The 20065-nt window shown below is 33.4% G+C and overlaps 1 protein-coding gene across 1 annotated transcript in view; it reads left to right on the top strand.

Moving 5' to 3' along the window:
- Window positions 1-666: 666 nt before the first annotated feature.
- LOC149896908 (protein sine oculis-like) overlaps window positions 667-20065 on the top strand; it is a 30830-nt gene continuing 11431 nt past the window's right edge. Inside the window, exons 1-2 of the mRNA XM_090117142.1 lie at window positions 667-822; window positions 10724-11363. Coding sequence (XP_089973268.1) covers window positions 11259-11363 — 105 coding nt within the window. The 5' untranslated portion in view covers window positions 667-822; window positions 10724-11258. The remainder of the gene's footprint in view (window positions 823-10723; window positions 11364-20065) is intronic.

Genomic DNA, 20065 nt, shown 5'->3' with positions numbered 1-20065 from the left:
TCTCCAATAGGTAGGTACAATACCTACAAATAAGTAAATATTATACCTAGGTGCTTTTGGTATTCTAAGTTTATTTCTGTTTATAAGTAATACAAACTTACATACGTTGGTACCTACACATAAACACTGTAACATCCTATTGATTTCAAATGTTATTCACAGGCCAAAATAATTATTTCAGACTAAGATGTTAATCTACTACCTACTCTTAACTGAAACTACCTAACATGATAATCCAGTCAATCTACAATGAATTGTTCTCAATTCAAAATAACAAAAAAGCTCCCAAATAATTTCGAGAAATAAAAATTTAAACGTAAGACAATGTTACAATAAGTAAGCTCTCAACGTATAAACAGACGTTTCCATCAACGTTACATCATTATGTTTTCGTAGCAATGATTTAATAATATCAGCTGGTACTGGTAGAACACGATCGAAATATCTTTTCCGAAATCATTAAAGTACGCCTACTTTAACGAGTCCAATTGTTTTAGAAAAGCTAAAATGGCGAACCAGTCAAACAACCAATACAAGGCGGGACCTTCGCGCCGGAAGAAGCGATTCCATTGGTCCATTTGAATTCTTCATTACAATTGACCAATCAGGATGTAGAACGGAACTTCGAGTGAATCCACTATCCAGTACCATTTTTGCTTTCGTGTTGTGCGCACGCTCTTGCACTTACAAGGATTTTAAATCGTTTTGTTTCAAATGTACTAGTGGAATATCGGTTTTGTGTTCGGATATTGTTTAGTGCAGCAGTGAATAGATGTTGAAAGAATAAACGCGTTTGGATTGTATTTAGGTTGTTTCGTCGTGGTAAGCGGTTATTTTTAGCATTTAGCTTGTTAAAGCTTCTGATGCGAGTCTGGTCTTAATTTAGAGTAGCATATTAGTGTGAGTATGCCACGAGCGGTCTTCCTTATTATTTTTTATTTCATTTTATATCCCGTCTTGTGCAGCTCTCCGTTTATGGTACTGCGAATTACGTGAATGTTGAAGACTTTTACGAACCTCGTACTTTTTTAAATGGTTATTGTTGCCAGTATTTTTTTTAGAGTTTTTATTTATTTGCATGATTGCTATGTGCCACATTTGAGTAATTGAGTAGGTAGTAATTTTGGCTCCTTTTAAAGTTTTTAAGAATAAAAGCAAGAATTCAAGGCAATATTTTACACAATATTCACAAAAAATATTATCAAAAGTGATAACAAAAATTTTTTCAATTCATGTAGAGCTGTGGCTCTATATACCTAATGTTTATTAATTTATTGTGAGACTAGTTTTAGCCGACGGATTCCCGTACCGTAGACGATAGGTACTTACTTTAGGTACTGGGAACTATGCAATACAACCTGTTTTATGTAGATATATTTTAGGCCATTAACCTATCAAAATTCAACCACTTCAATCGATAAATTTCCAAAAAATAGCTCGCAAAGGCCAACAATCAAACACCGAGTGTTTTTACTTTTTAAGCCTTCACATACAAACACACTTCACCACTACAGATTTCATAATATGATAAAATAAAATCTTCAAAATAATTTTGCTCCCAATTACGAGTAAGCTCATAAAAAAATTCGTTTTATAAGACGCGTAACTTTTGAACATTATGCTTCGCGTAATTTTCTGAACGACCGGATTTTAAAAATGCGCTCCAACTTCCAAGTGATTCACATAAACTACAATTTAAAATTTTGCACGTATAAAATTGAAAATCATAATTACCATAATGAAAGGTCAGGCATAAGTGCGTTTTTTTTCCAATAACCACAACGAATATTCATTACTAGCTTTCCGCCTGCGGCTTCGCCCGCGTTTTCAAAAAAAAACCCGCATAGTTCCCGTTCCCGTGGGATTTCCGGGATAAAACCTAGCCTATGTCACTCAGAAATGATGTAGCTTTCCAACAGTGAAAGAATTTTTCAAATCTGCCAAGTAGTTTCGGAGCCTATTCAATTCATACAAACAAACAAACAAACAAAAAATCAAACCTTTCCTCTTTATAATATTTGTATAGACTAGCCGTGCTCTGCGATTTCACCTGCAAAGCTCCGCTCCTGAGTCCTGTTGGTCTTAGCGTGATGATGTACCTATAGCCTTCCTCGATAAATGGGCTTTCTAACACCGAAAGAATTTTTCAAATCGGACCAGTAGTTCCCGAGATTAGCGCGTTCAAACAAACAATCAAACAAACAAACAAACTCTTCAGCTTTATAATATTAGTATAGATTTTATTTAAACTGAATTTTTCATACCTACTCTGTGTGGACTCTACCATATAGGTACCTACTTCATAACTATACATCGTTTATGATTAAAAAAGAGCTACACTTTTGTTGTAGTGGGTAGGTATCTCTCTGACGACCTAGCTACGCAAAGTACCTACATAGATCTAAAGCTAATAAAAATTTATTAATGGTTTTACACAAGCTATCGTGTTTGAACTCTGAACTGAAAAAAAAAATATATACCGGCCGAATTGATAACCTGCTCCTTTTTTTTGAAGACGGTTAAAAAGTATTGATTGACGGGAATTTTCTTTTTCTACATTTCTTTCCTGTTTAATTTTCTTGAATAAATTTTTACCAGTTACAGTAATAATCTTGATTAAATCCATTATAAATGCGAAAGTAACTCTGTCTGTCTGTCTGTTACTCAATCACGCCTAAACTACTGAACCAATTTTCATGAAATTTGGTATGGAGATATTTTGATACACGAGAAAGGACATAGGCTACTTTTTATCCCGGGAAAATGACGCAATCCCGGAAAGCCCACGGGAACGGGAACAATGAGGGTTCTTCTTTGACTGCGCGGGCGAAGCCGCGGGCGGAAACCTAGTTATCTATAAAATGATTTGCAGACTTAGAAAAGCATTCTCTTGGCTTTGCATTACCTATGAGTCGTGCAATATTATACTATTATTGAAGTGAAACTTCTTTATCGGGGTTGGAAAAAAATTTAGTGTAACATTTTTTCGTTACGCGTGACATTTTTCCGTTACGCGCTATCTTTTTCTTATCCCTACCACACGTGATTCGACGTATTTCTGTAAAGTTGCATATAGTAAATTATTTTTTGAAAAATAAGGTCATAAAGAAGTTTAAAATCTTACGTGTACGTACACTAGTACACGCACACATTTTTTTTTATCTACCTAGCTATCTATCTGAATGCTTTACAATTTTATTATTAAAAAGGTTATATTATTACAGACCAGAGACCACAGACATGTATCAAGATAGACTAAGCGAGTGTATGTACTTCCCGTGTCCAAACTAAGTTTATGAAACTTACTTGACGCTGGCCTACACTCAGTCCGCGCTTGCAGTTCGCCAAGGAAAGACGTGAAGCTGAATAAAGTAAAATGCCGAATTGCGCCGTTATAAACTGTAGAAACTCCACAGCTGTGAGTGGCCGAGTTAGCATAGATGTTTCCTTCCACCGGTAAGTAATTTTCTAATCAGAATATGCACTATTTATTTTAAAATCAAATAAAGAATATCTGTGGAAAACGATCGTGACAAACACGGATACCAAATCATACGAAATGATTCGGAATACATTGCGGCTTTTACTTGGCACGGTAAAGATCGCGTCGTATGATAACAAGCAATGAATAGCGTCTTCTCATTTTTCTGTTCTCATTTTTCTGTCCAATTTTGTGGTTAGTGATGTTCATTTGATGCAACAGTTCTCGATTCTAATCGATTTTATAATCGAACAGAAAAATGATAATTTGAAGGAGCAATTTTTCAGAAAAAAAGGTATAGATTTTTTTGTCATTTAATACGACTTGACCTAGAACTTTTAAGTATTTTAATACAAAGGTACTAAAAATAAATATTATGACATGGACGCCATTAGTTAAAGTGTCATCTTGGGAGTTTTTTAAGAAAACTCCTTATTGCTTAGACTATGTTTGTTTTTTCAGTTTTCCAAGTAACCCGAACATAAAAGGAAAATGGATCGATGCAACGGGACATAAAGATTGATTGATTGACAGTTTCATTACTTTCTTTCGATGGCCTCTCTAGTACGTAGTACATGGTAACTCAATGGGCATATGTAAGAAAAGGCTAAAACACATTAGTTTACTTGTTAGAATATTAAAAGGTTTATAACTTTATTTTATCATCCCTCTGTCTATGGTAATTATCATTTTTCTGTCTTGAATCGATTTAGTAATCGATTACGATTCATTTATTTGACTACCTCTTAGACATAGATCTAGTTTGATCTGATTTCTTTCGATTTACTTCGATGGGATAGGACGATACTAAAATCGCCGCGCGAGTGGCGGCCTAATCGATTTAGCGTAAAATGAAATTAACATCACTAAAAAGCGCTCGTGACGTCATAACGCGTCAAGGTCAGTACAAAAAATATGACACGCTTGGTTTTCATACAGATCGCGGTACTTGCGTTGTCTACTTAAATATACATGTCTGTGCCAGAGACATTATAGAAATAGACATAAAACAAAAGGCGAACGATGCTGCGTGTAACAGCTAGTTATTTTTAGTGTCGTAGCGGGGGCGACATTTAACATGATAGTGTGAAAATATATCACACTTCATTTTGTTCCATAAAGTATATTTCTGAAGTCAAATATCTTTAGGCGCGTTGAGAGTAAAATTTGAAGGTCGCGTCACGGCAATACAAGTCATGGAGTAAGGCGACGACTTTGGTATATTTGAATCTTGCCAAAGAAGTCTCACTTCTGACACGTGTGCTCGGTACACACGTTCTTTTTTTAAACTTGGAAATTGTTAGGAATAGGAAGAAATTAAAATTAAAAACGCGAAGGCAGGTACATATGTAAGAATGTATGGATGAATGTTTGTTTCTTTCACACGTAAACCGCTTAGCCGATTTTCATGATACATTGATACCTACGATACTCAAAACTAAACTAGGTACATTATAAATTGGATATGGTAAGGAAATCTATCAGCTAGCCGCTAGGTCTCAGTCTGGCTAGATCGAGCTTTGCTTGCAAATGTCCTAAATGGCTATCATAATTATTATCAACTAGCTTTCCGCCCGCGGCTTCGCCCGCGTTTTCAAAGAAAAACCCGCATAGTTCCCGTTACTGTGGGATTTCCGGGATAAAACCTATCCTATGTGTTAATCCAAGTTACCCTCTATATGTGTGCTAAATTTCATTGTAATCGGTTCAGTAGTATTTGCGTGAAAGAGTACAAACACACACACATCCTCATAAACTTTCGCATTTATAATATTAAAGTAGGATAGGATATAATCATCATCTGTAGGTACAATGGTATTCTAGATATTATTTTTTAAGGGAATCAAGTTTTCTGCAAAATTGTTAAGCTATTTTTCAAACATAATAAATATCTTCGTTCTAATCAAGTACGTATAGTATTAGGTATATTATCTGTGTATTCTAAGGGCCGATTTTTCAATGCTTGGATAAAACTTATCCGTCCAATAAAGTATTACACGATAATATTAAAATGTCACGTAAACTGTCAAATACGGGCAATTAGAATACGTTTTTAAAATGGTAGTTTTATACATTATTCGAACGAATAAGTTTTATCCAAGCATTGAAAAATCGGCCCTAAGTTATCAAATTATTATCATACAAATATTTTATGCGTGCATGTTTTGGAATGAATTGATATTTGACTAACCTTTCAAGCATAAACTGACTAACAGATAAGTACATGTATTAAATATAGTACACACTTGTATTTACTAAAATTCTAGTTCTAATTATATCATGTCCTTCTAAGAAGTACAAAATTGATAGAGAAAGCAAAATCTTATTATAAATGCTAATCACATGAAAAAAATAAAAAATGTGTGCGTGTACTAGTTAGTGTACACACGTAAGAAGTGAAACTTCTTTATGACCTTATTTTTCAAAAAATAATTTACCATAATATGCAACTTTACAGAAATATGTCGAATCACGCGTTGTAGGGATAAGAAGAAGATGGCGCGTAACGGAAAAATGTCAAGCGTAACGAAAAAATGTTACACTAAAATTTTTCTAACCCCGATAAAGAAGTTTCACTTCAAAAAAAGTAGCAACAAAAATTGGTAGACCGTAACTATTCAAAAATGAGTCCTCACGATTCCATTAATCGAATAAAATTATCGATATTTAAACACATGTTCTGAATGTTACAATCTTTATTGGTTGAGCCAATCGTAACTCGTAGAGATATGGTCTTACACGCTCGTTAATTAACCCCCCACAGTTTTTTCATCCATATAATACCTTTTTATACATTTTATACCTTTTTATAAATTTAATACTTATAAAACCTTTTTACGGTCCGCGATATAATCTGTCCGTATGGAGGGAAAGTCATATTCGATTTTTGAATTTGACGTTTTTGAAGTCGTTATTGTCTATGGTTACTTTTTTAATTGCGACCAGCTACCAATGTCAATGTTGGTGTTCTTTTTTAAATTGTTTTTTTTTTGTTAATGTGTGGTATGTAGCATAAATTAAATATATTATAAATTAAATGGACGTTTAAAATATTTTTCCTATGTTGAATCAAAATTATGTTACTTGTTAGTAAAATGTACTTGTAATTAGGTATTCTGATTTAAAGCAAAATGATATGCGTAAACTATAGGTGATTTGACGATTCATCTAAATTATTGCACGCCTCATTTTCTTCTGCTACTAAGTTTAACCAAATTATTCAAAATTTATTCCGTATTTTTATATGGAATACAAAACATCTGAATTAATTAATTTAACTCAAATATGTCATACCGTTTAGGATTTATCTTGACATAACTGAAATAACAAGGTACATCACTAATAGTGAGGTGATTTGTTCCATTATCGTGGTGCAGTAATCTGTCGATAAATCCTGTGTTTTACAGCTGGTGCCCGCGATAAGGATCTCACGCCACGTGGGGCAATAGTGATGGGATGTGATGTCGATAGTTTTAGAATATTGTTTATATTTAGGGTTGATTGCTATAATTTATCTTATATGTATAATTATGTTAATGAATGAATGAAAAATATTTTTGATTTTAGAGTTTTAATTTAATTTAATGAAATGTGAAAGTTTTCTATGATCGTGTTCCTTGCACAGCTACCTATATAACTAATCAGTAGTTAGTTATTGAAAATAAGGAAATCGTTCGTCATACTTCAATCACATTACGCAGACCGTTCACCATACTATCTTCGTGTTAAAATGTTAAAAAAACAAGTCTTGTAGGTCTCTACATATTGTATATGTGTTTGTGTAGTAAGTTTTGAATGGCGGTTCCTACTTCCTATTTACTTCCAACTTTGCAAATATCATTGACTCGATGTCAATAATCTACAACATGGTTGATCTTTGGAAACCAGATGCAATACTTAGCGATCTTAGTTAGCGATATTTTGGCAATAATATGTGAAAATACTCATAGATCGATTTTATTCAGCAAGAAATGTTAGATAGGGTCATTGGCAGATATATTGTATAGACACGTAGGTGTCTTAAGTAGGTTTATAAATAAGAAATAGGTTGAATGTGATATTTTTACAAATATTAGGTATACAAAACTATTTTGGCTGAATGCCATTTCACATCCATGAATTGGCTATTAGATATCTTGTCCCTCATGATAAAATAACTAAATATACTAGCTTTTAAGGATTGGAATGTTAATCGAAGTAGGAACACAATCAGTTAATTTGTTTTGGAAAGTTTTCGAATCCTACTCGAATATCGAGACTTAATAATAGATACTACTTTTTACTCCAAGTCAAGAGAAAAAAATGATGATGAATGATGAAAATCTGTGTTATTCTAATGTGTGTGTATGTTGTGTTGCTTTGTTGTATACAGTAGTATGGCAAAGTCTGCTTCGTTTGCTGAACTTTACGTAAATATATAAGTATGTAAGAATGAGGTTGCAATAATTTTTCTTCCTTTTAAAGTTTTATTCTATAAGGTCTTTTATTCTATACCAACTAATCATATATATTTTAAATAATGGTTGCTGCTTTGCTGACCGGGAGTCGTTTTTGCCACCATTGCTATCTTTTTATTTTCTGTTTTGTGTGCTATATTACTAGATTTATATTTTTATCATGGTGGCAAATAAAACGCTTTCTATTTCTACTTCTATAATCCTGGCCTATGTTTTGAGGCGGAATAATGTGAAACTACTATTTTCAATTAGTATTTTTATTTGATGTCTACAGTAGGCTACATATTAAGTACTTAAGTTAACTGATTAGATTAGATAGAAATCGTATTTACGGAGCTTTATCTACCTTTTTATACAACTGTTGCTTTTTTATGTATTCGACAGGGGCTGTTTTGTACCGCTTTGTTTTTCAGTTTCACTCAATCAAATCTAAATCATAAAAAAGAATCGCTAAATGTGTTGGTAAGCGTAAAACTCGAGAATGGCTGAACCGATTTCGTAAATTCTTTTTATTTAAAACGTAAACACGGGCGAAGCCGGGGCGTACCTTTAGTATATGATAAATTAATAAATTATTGTAATATGTCATAACTCATAACTATTCATTCATAAATGCATACCAAGTACCTACAGCTACGCCAATTAACAAATGAACTATGATGATATCTCTAAAAATATTTATTTAAATATTAATCGGTTAAAATTTACATTTAGTGTAACTTGTTAATCTCATTTTAATGCAAATGAACATCTTTATTAAGACAAATACTTTAGTTTAAATATTCTTCAGGTCAAATAATGGATACAATTAATTAAAATGTCATGTAAATATGTCGTGAATTTTTTTTTCCAATTTGAATAGATTATGAATCAACAATTTAAATTCTATCATTTCTTATCTATTAAATTATAAATTAAAACTAGTTTTGTTAGATATCGAGATTTTTATCGACCAAAATTATCGATAATCACGCACATCCCTAGCCAACTCGTCAAGTCCATACATCACCAGGGCCTCCCTACAGATCGTGTCGATGATAAAAATTACTTAAAACACCAAACATTTAACATTATGCCCCTTTACCTCGCCCATCTCTTTCACACGTCCACAATTACTTATAAACGAGCGAGATAGATATATCGTGAGTTATTAATACGACAAAATTTGGGTGCCTCTAAGAAATTGTATTTTTCTCCAAAGGAATGTATTGTAAATCTTTTGTTGTCTGTCCTTAGATCTCGGTAATACTTCACGTGCGTGCATTATAAATACTTTTCATTTATTATCTGTATTTTTGTGTTTTGAATTAAAAACTATGTGGACATATTTTGAATTCCTAAACGTTCGAACTAGCAGGGTTCATTGCACTTTCAGCCTCTCGATAGTTTAAAATTTTTTTTACAAGTCTACATAAAAATGTAAAAACATGTGTCATGTTTTTACATTTTAATCTTGGAAAACTTGTTATAATTCATTTGTTTTCATTAATCTTCTTTCTACACTCATAGTACCTATGTCTTTGTCTGTTGTTATTTATTCTACATAATATACAGACTCAGTATAGACTATAGACTCATGACAGTTGTTATATTTTATTCCTTTATTTTTTATTATTATCTCGTTTCGTTAATTATGAAACATTTGTTTGGCCGAGAATGGGCCTTGAGATAATGTATTTATTACTTTTTAATTCTTACTTGACATACCTACATAACATGCCACATGAATAACATACATGAATGCAACTACGATATAGGTAGTTAGTAAGTACCTAATTGTAGATTGAAGTGCTTATTTTATAAGTAGATCACAATTTACCATTGCCAATTCTCGATGTACATGATACCTTCTTTTTTTTGTGTGGTGTTTCTCAATGTTAGCCAGAACTCAGAAGGGTATATGATCCCGTTTTCTCTGAATACCTACCTATATGACATCTTTCGTTGTTCTTTCACCGTGTGTTGATATTTAATTTACCATTAAGCATTATTTATTTATAGTCCTTTTCACCTATGATGATTCCTGTGACACTTCATCGTGTTCCGAATTACGTATTTTATGTTTAAAACGCCAAAATAATTTTAGTGCATAATATTTTTATTTTATGGCGGAATTATTGCCAAAAATATAAAAATAAAACATCTTAAACTCTTAAATCGAAAACAGTATTGTTTAGTTTAATATAATGAAAAATAAAATAAAATAACACAAAAATATAATACCTACGCAATTTGTGTACATGAAATGGATCGTTGAAAAATCATAGAGTTGGAAAATCATATAATCGGCGCCCATCTTGTGATCGTTTGTCAATCGAGTCAATCGTCTGTACGAGTGCATACAAGTTGCATTTTTATAATGTTACTTTACGTGGTATTCTGTTATTGTTACTAATTGTTATTGTTGACTTTTTGTTGCTGTTGTTTGCTAAGTTTCCTTAGTTAATTGTTGGCGAAATGCCGAAAAAACTAATTTTGGTACTTTATTCAAATCGATTTCATTTCCATTTAAAATATTATCGATTATCGAAAACAATTGATATGATTTCAGTAAAGACATCTCTACACGTGTCAAAAATCCATGTGTCACAGAAATCATCTTAGGTGGAAAGGACCTAAGGAAAGGACTATAAATTATACAAAAATAACAAACATTTTTAAATACATTCGTTTCATCGTAATACCATAATCCCCTGCCACAATTATTTATTATCTGTCAGTGTTTATAAAAGTGTTATTTAAACAATTTCCACGTAAAAATAACTTGTTTATCCTTTTGTTACAGACGCAGTAATCGCTGATTTGTTGCCGTAATTAAAATGAAAAAGAAGAGAAAAATTAAATCGCAGTGTTCATAAACAATTTATAAAGCGTTACATTCACGCGCGATCAAAAACATTAATTTCAATGAGTGATTATGACCAGATAGAGACTGGGTGTAGTGTCCATTAAAACTTAATAAATATTGATATAACAGCTTTAAAACTCTCTGGTTCTTTAAATATAAAGGCAAATACGTAATCGTTTTGTTTGAACATTCTTGGGACTGCCGCCTTTTGTTTAATTTTGTTTAAGTGGACTATAAAAGCAAAACAGTGAAAGAACAAACACGTATATATTTACCGTACTACCATTACGGTTTGTAAACAGCCCAGCTTTAAAAATCATACTTAATTAAAAAAAATAACTGTCAAAAAATGGCGCGCTAAAAATGACAGTTTAAAAAAAGAAAAGACATTTGAAGTTTGGCGCCAATTTGGCGAGCGTTTACAAGTGAAGTGCGTATTGGTGTCAAAGTGGCCGGGGACGAGCATTTGGACATGCTGGGGGGCCCGGAGTGGGGCCAGCGGGAGGCCACCCCCCCTAGAGACGCGCCCCTGCCGAGTTTCGGTTTCACACAGGAGCAAGTCGCGTGCGTATGTGAGGTTGGTGATCTATTTTTTTATGGCAATGATCTTGTGTAAATGCATTATACCAAATATGTGGTGTCTTTTTTACAGATGAATTTGAAGTAGTAGTACCATTTCTATTCAATACATTTTCACGTTGTAATTTTTTAGCTACACTGTCAATTTATTTTTCCATTTGCAAACTGTAAGAAATTATAAAAAACGTCAAAATCTGTATAGTAATTTAATTAATTAAATAATTTCGTCCCATCACTTCAAAATCCAAGGCAAACAATCTTCACAAGTTACATGTGAAACTTTAAAAACTTTATTTTAGTGAGTAGTTTGCGTAGTTTATTTTCACAAGCTATAGGTACTTGAAATTCACATACCTTTTATGCACTTAAATTCTTGCTAAATCTTGGTACCTACGCTTACCAACCGCCTACCTATTTACCTATTCAATTTCATACGTTTTTGAAAAGTTATGTACCTATATCCAAACGACAAATCTTTATTTTCGCAAACTTTGCAACAAAATCACACGCATCACCAAAATAGAACGCGTATTCATTTGCAATTTGTCAAACTACGTCAAAGTGTTAGAGCGCGCGTACACTAGTAAACTTTGTCATAAATCCAAACGTTGTTTATTTTTGCGTTCTCCGAAACGTGGACGTTGTTTTATTTCTTTATTTATCACCACAGCTGCTAAATAAAGATTTTATAGCAACCATTGGCATTTATTGGTCGCACTATTTGTTTTCTATCGCTCAACCTATTAATAACTTGCAGTGGTGGCTCAGTGGTGAGACCTCGGACTTCTAATCGATAATCGGGTTCGAGACCAGGCGAGCGTACAGGAAATAAATGATTTTTCAAATTTATCTGCGCATGTTGTAACATCAGCATTGCTCGAACGGTGAAGGAAAACATCGTGAGGAAACCGTCATGTCGAAAAATCAAAAGTTCGACGACATGTGACGTCCGCCAACCCGCACTTGGCCAGCGTGGTGGATTATGGCCTGTACCCTCATAGGGATTAGGGACGCCCGTGTCCCAGCAGTGGGAATGTATATGGGCTAATGATGATGATTAATAACTTGTGTCGAACTGAAACCTAGTCATGTAAACTGTAAAGGGTAAACTATTACAAGCTTACAAGTGTTTATGAATTGTATTTTTTTATACTGATTGATTCGGAATAGCGAACACGTAGAACTTCACTAGCTGTCTCGGCAAGCGTTGTCCTGCCTTAGGTACTCTTATCACCGGGCGCACTGGTATGAAAAATAGATATAACGAGAAGAATTATCTTCATTGTGATTAAATTTATACCTATTAACAATGAATAAAATGTAACAAAGTATTTTTATCAATAACTTGCTCTTTGCGGTATTACACGCGATAAAAAATAGAAAAGCACCGGGAATAATATTTAGGTAAAAATAGACCACCTATATTTGTACTGATGCTAAATTATATTTAAATTAGATAAGCACTTCGGCTGTTATAGCAATAGATTACTAAATAGTAGATACTATTAGCTGATGCTTTTAGTTTAGTTTCGTGGTAGAATAACAAAGATTTATAATATAATACTATAGCTTACCGTCCGCGGCTTCACGCTCACGCTTTGTCTAAAACCTAACAATTTATATGTGTGCTAAAATTTTCTTCTTGAAAAAAAAAGCGCATCAAAACGCGCCTTTTCACTTCAAAAACATCAATAAAAATTTTGGCTCTGTAGTTCAAATCTGAATTTTGAATGGTAGAGCCATGTCTGAATATGGAATCGTAAATGCCATAACACCTCATAACACGTACCTACAATCATTTTTTAGGAAGTTTCGTTCTTAACCCATTGAGCCCCGAGCGGCCCGATCGGTCCACGACACAATAGATTTTCTATTGTGTCTGTGATTCCGGGACCTGAGTTAGTAGTTTCTCTTGATAAAACTTTTTAGCAAGTTTCATACGATTTTAACGAATAATTTCCTAAATTTACGAACCTATGGAAATATCGTTTTAAAACATGCGAGATTTAAATTAAGGTATTTCGTAGAAACCCATATCATAAAGTTATAATATCTTCCCTTACTGACTGACCGTGGGGTCAGTCTTTCCAAAACAAAATACTAAGTACTGAATCACTTGTAGAACTGCGTGTGTTCCGCTTCTAAGAATATTGCTTATATCAATGACTAAGAAAACACCATCAAAATGCTTACATGCATTTTGAATATAATAACAGACTAATCTTTCGTACAATGTAAGCATAAACAAAATTGTTTTTATCTGTGCCTTATACAGGGTGTCCCACTGTTGGTATACTAAGCGCGAAGGGTCTTGTAGTTTTGCATACACTGATCACGTAAATAATACTTAAACAACAAAATTACGTCAAAAATTGTTTGCTTAATTTTTCCTGAAAATCTATGTTTTCTTCTCTAGCTTCGCGCAGCCGGCATATACGGTATACCGCTTCTCTAATGTGAGCATTTTTTCTATGAAAACATAAACGATAGCTCACGTGCTGGTGGCAAAGCTAGGCGGGTTGCTTGTTATGGTACACATAGAGTTTCAATAATTCATCTATTTGAAAAAAAACTGCACCTGGAATTTTATAAATATTTTTTACGTACTCAGCGTATGCAAAACTATAACCTTCTTTGAGCTTAGTATACCAACAGTGGGACACTCTGTATAGGTAGGTACTATATCCAATTATTATCTTCCAACAATATAAAATCTTATTAAAGATTAAAAAACTTATAATTATACAGTAAAGGGAGGCAAAGCCCGCCATTGTAACCGGATATCCGTCTAGAAACTGGTAGTCAAGGCGATTCAAAATGGCGGGTTGGAATACTGTAGTTCCTGTGTATTGAATTTTATTTTACTGTGCAAAATTTAATTTTATTGTTACAGTAAAATTAATTAATGTAGTAAGGTATCTTTATAGCAAAAAGATAAATTAAAAATAAATTGCCATCCTTTCAAAAATTTATTATCTTTATTAATTAAATTTTTACAGCTTAATTCTGTCTATCCATAGATATTTGACAGCAATTAAAATGAAAATTGCAGGAAAGCGAATAGTATGTAACCTGCATAATTGATATCGATTCTACTGAACATTTATGATTGATTAAAACGAAATAACCAAAAATACTGATGTCTTCTAATCTATACTAATATTATTAAGCTGAAGAGTTTGTTTGTTTGTTTGAACGCGCTAATTTCAGGAACTACTGGTCCGATTTGAAAAATTCTTTCGGTGTTACGTGGCCCATTTATCGAGGAAGGCTAAAGGCATATTATATCGCATTACGCTAAGACCAACAGAAGCGGAGCCACGCGGGTGAAACCGCGGAGCACAGCTAGTAGTACATATTAATATCATATATTATGTTATAAGGTATCTTTAGGTATAGCAAAAAGCTAAATTAAAAAGGCTCAAACGCTTTGATTTTTAAATAGAGAAAAATTTTAACGAATTTAATTTTTACGTAGGTATTCCTCCTCATTCTGTTCCTGTACCTAGATAAATATATCACGAAAGTTAATCAAATCAATGGAGATATATTTTTTCCTTACATACAGCAACCATTTGTGAGATATAATTTATAATAATTCAAAAAATTACAATATGTACGAGGTAAAATGTAGACCGTACTCGGTACTAAATAAAAAATAGAATTCAAACCCCTAATGGACCTTACAAAAAATAGCATCTTTCTATCAATTATTTTCACTATTAGGGATGATTTTGCACTTACCAACCCCTAAGTACGGTATCGGTTTCACACATAATTGTAGGGTAGTTTTAATAAGGTTTACCCCTAGATAATGGGTAAATTAGATAGAGTAGTTTATAGTTTTTTATAATCACTTAGTTAAGGTAGAATTTAAGTATCACCAAGTTAATAACAATTTTTTTTAATTTATTTCGTTTTATTAACATTTACCCTGGGATTGGGTCATTTGTATTTAGTAGTTTATTGTCTTTATGTAGTAGTAGCACAATATTACAATATTATTTGTAGTAGGCAGTAGAATTTCAGTATCGCCAAATGAATAAGACAATTCTCGTGTCACAATGTTAGTCTGCATACTCCTCCGAAACGGGTGGACCGATTCTCATGAAATTTTCTGTGCATATCGGGTAAGTCTGAGAATCGGCCAACATCTTTTTTTCATATGTACCACGGGCGAAGCGCTAGTAATACATAAATATGACATACAAACTATAAGTAGCGACACACTACACCGTTTATATTTCGAAACAGTGCATTATTGGCCTATTCCTTTATAGCAAGACAGTTACCCAAGAGAGCAATTGGAAGCTACCTAGCCAAGCCGCTAAAGCGGTCCGCCCCGGCTTCGCCCGTGTTACACATGAAAAATAGATGTTGGCCGATTCTCAGACTTACCCGATATGCACAGAAAATTTCATGAGAATCGGTCCACCCGTTTCGGAGGAGTATGCAGACTAACATTGTGACACGAGAATTTTATATATAAGATTTGTAGTAGGCAGTAGAATTTATTAAGTATCGCCAAATGAATAAGACAATTTTTGACATTTTTATGTTGATTGTCCTTGCAGCTATTTCTAGAAAAGAAACAATAAATGAAAATATGTTAATAATCCATACTAATATTATAAATGCGAAAGCAACTCTGTCTGTCTGTCTAACTCAATCACGCCTAAACTACTGAACCAATTTTCATGAAATTTGGTATGGAGATATTTTGATACCCGAGAAAGGAGGCTACGGGAACTATGCGGGTTTTTCTTTGACTGCGCGGGCGAAGCCGTGAGCGGAAAGCTAGTTAATCATAAGATAAACATAATGTAAACTGATTTGTTTTTAATTTTTCTATTAGCAATCACACAACTCGAAAAACATAATTGCACGCCTCATAAGCGAAGCGTTGAGGTGGGTACTACTGTCACTTCGCGCAAAACATCTGATTTTTCAAACTTAAAATGTCTTTATGTATCATACATTGCACTTGTAAGATAATACATACACACACATATTAAGAAAAAACACTATTTTTAACGTTCATGATATTTTTGATGTCATTTTTGTTATTTAAACTAGTTAAAAAACAGTTTAAAAAAGTTCTGTCTTGGACGTCCGTGTGTCTGTATGTGCGGATCCTTTTTCTTGTTAACACGATAGCGACCGAAATACTTTACTAATCGAGTCTTTTTTTTTCTCTTACGCTTGAGTATGCTCAGGAATAGAACCCTTTCATTTTTCAGGGTCTGATTCGATGTGGTTTAATTGTTATTAAATAAACAAAAATAATAATTTATAAATATTTATTAAAAAAAAATTATGAGGCGTGCACTTTTGGATTTTCCAAATTATTTTTTTCTTGTGTAAATGGGTAAAATGAGATATTGGTTTAGTTTTTTTAAAGATAGAATCAATATGCATAGGGACATTATTTGTACTCTTAATAATATTTATTCAGATCTATTCCTCCCCCAAAATCCACCCCTTAATATAATTATACGCATTAAAATTAATACAGGGCTGTATTAAAAATAATGAGATTTGACGGCAGCCGAAAATTGATAACCACCCTACAAGCTTTTGTATGTATGTCCATTGTTTCCACAAAAACAATGAATATTTCGTGATACTTTCACTATTTAATTTTACCTGCATTTGAAAAAAGTTTGGTCATAATCGGTTCAGTAGTTTTTGGGCACGAAACAAATAATGTGAAAAAATTTAACCCTTATCACTTCCCGTCTGTTGGTCTGCCAATGTTCATTTATTATTAATTTTTAAGACGAAAATTAATATTTTTGAAAGGTCTTTTTGAAAACAGATTTAGGTAGGTACTTTTTAACGAGTAGGTATACCTACCTACTATGCTTTTGTTTTAAAGTTTAAAACTAAAACTAAAACAAGCTAAAAAATTCATTTATTCAGAATTTATTTATATTTAGGGCTGATTTTTCAATCCTTGGTTAAAACTTATTCATCGAATAACGTATTAAACTACCATTTCAAAAATGTATTCTAATTGTCCGTATTTGACAGTTTACAGGTGACATTTTAAAATGTTCGTCTAATACTTCATTGGACGGATAAATTTTAACCAAGGATTGAAAAATCGGCCCGAAGCATGTTTAAACTTTAAATAGACATAACACAGTTTATATTTTTTTTTAATTTTCTATCAAGGCTAATGAAATACGGCCTGGTGAGTGGTGACAGACGGACGGACATACAGACAGTGAAGTCCTAGTAATATAATATTCCGCGGAGTCTAAAGTATTATTGTCCCATTTTACTCTTTTGATGCGGAACCCTAAAAAGACTGCAAAACCATTAGCAAAATCATGTTGGATACTATCTAATACCACAGATAGGTATTATAATAGGTAGCTACTATACCTACTAGTGACCGCCTCCTTGGTACGGTGGTTGATGCGTGAGCGTAGAACCGAGGGGTCCTGGGTTCGATTCCCGGTGGAGACGAAGAAAAAAAATGTCTCGGTCTGGCAGGACACAGAAGGCTGATTACCTACTTGTCCCTAAAGAAAATCGATCAGTGAAACAGATGTAGGTATGCATAATGCATCTGCCGGCTGCACCTTACCCCAAGGTCACGGGACACGGGACTTCACTACTATACTAATCTTATATATAAAAATGAATCGTAAAATGTGTTGGTAAGCGCATAACTCGAGAACGGCTGAACCGATTTCGATAATTCCTTTTTTATTATATTCCTTGAAGTACGAGGATGGTTCTTATGTAGAGTAAACGTAAATATTATGTACCACGGGCGAAGCCGGGGCGGGCCGCTAGTTATAAATAGGTCCCTACTATACTATAGTAATTATACCTACTATTAATGTAATTTGCAGAAAAAAAATATTTAAATCCCTCAGAAGCAGATAACTATTCCCTAATCTCTCACCAGATAATTATTTATAACAACCCCACACAATGGTTTCATTTTGTATAATCACCGCTGATATACGAAAGGACTGTACCGCTTGGGGTGAGATTGCACGGTCGGATAGATAATGACAGGTTGTTGATTGTACAGTTAAGTGGTGTTAAGAGGTGATTCTCTATTTAATACGAGTACGTACTTGAAAAAAGTTTTTATATTATGCAATTTTTAATACGTAATCCATACTAATATTATAAATGCGAAAGTAACTCTGTCTGTCTGTCTGTTACTCAATCACGCCTAAACTACTGAACCAATTTGCATGAAATTTGGTATGGAGATATTTTGATACCCGAGAATGGACATAGGCTACCTTTTATTGCTAAATATGTACCACGGGCGAAGCCGGGGCGGACCACTAGTGTGTTATAATATGATGCAATATAATTCAATATTATCCATTCTTTTTTTTTATTGAAGTGAAACTTCTTTAAGCGCGTTGAGAATACAATTTTAATGTCGCGTCATTTTAATACCGTCACGTCATGGAGTAAGGCAACGATTTTGGTATCTTTGAATCTTGCCAACGTTTCACTTCTGACACGTCTGCTCGGCACACGCGCTCTTTTTTAAACCAGGCAAGGTAAATTTATTTTATAACTAGCGGTCCGCCCCGGCTTCGCCCGTGGTACATATTTACGTTTTCTCTACATAAGAACCATCCTCGTACTTCAAGGAATATAATAAAAAAAGAATTATCTAAATCGGTTCAGCCGTTCTCGAGTTATGCGCTTACCAACACATTTTGCGATTCATTTTTATATATAAGAAGATTAGGTGAAACGTATTTTTTTTACATTGGTAGATATTACCTATACAGGGTGTCCCACCGTTGGTATACTAAGCTCAAAGGAGGTTATATATATTTTTTACGTGATCAATGTATGTAAAACTATAAATCCCTTCGCGCTTCGTGTGGTACATATTTACTTTAAATCTTTTTCATCATTTCTGAATATTATGTAGTATATATATGTACATTGTATTAAACTAGAGATAGTTTACATACATTTATTTTAAAACTAGCTTTCCGCCTGCGGCTTCGCCCGCGTTTTCGAAGAAAAACCCGCATAGTTCCCGTTCCCGTGGGATTTCCGGGATAAAACCTAGCCTATGTTACTCGTGGATAATGTAGCTTTCGCATGGTGAAAGAATTTTTAAAATCGGTCGAGTAGTTTATGAGCCTATTCATTACAATCAAACAAACAAACAAACAAACAAAGTTTTCCTCTTTATAATATTAGTGTAGATAATGGTTCCTTCTCAAATTACATTTATTTTTAATATTTAAAGTTTCATTTATTTACATATCATTTATTTTTAATATTTAAAGTTTAAACCTTCCAGATTCACAAATTCACACACAATAATATTCACAAAGTAAACTGGCGAAATGTAATATTTGTTTAGGGCCAAAGAAAAAACCGGACGAAGCCACATGTGCGTAAATAACTTAATACTAAGTATTGACCACCCTGCTTAATTTTGATGATAAGTTAGGGACATTTAAAAGTCAATTTATCATTTATAATTCCACTAGAGATCCGCCCCGGCTTCGCCCGTGGTACATATTTCGCAATAAAAGGTAGCCTATGTCCTTTCTCGGGTATCAAAGTATCTCCATACCAAATTTCATGCAAATTGGTTCAGTAGTTTAGGCGTGATTGAGTAACAGACAGACAGACAGAGTTACTTTCGCATTTATAATATTAGTATGGATTACCTACTTTTTAATTTGCCGA

This window comes from Colias eurytheme, chromosome 27 (genome assembly GCF_061535395.1).
Source record: "Colias eurytheme isolate Ceu_HAF_F1 chromosome 27, ilColEury1 Martin Lab GWU primary, whole genome shotgun sequence".
NCBI lineage: Eukaryota > Metazoa > Arthropoda > Insecta > Lepidoptera > Pieridae > Colias > Colias eurytheme.
This window is presented reverse-complemented; position numbering and strand designations above follow the sequence as displayed.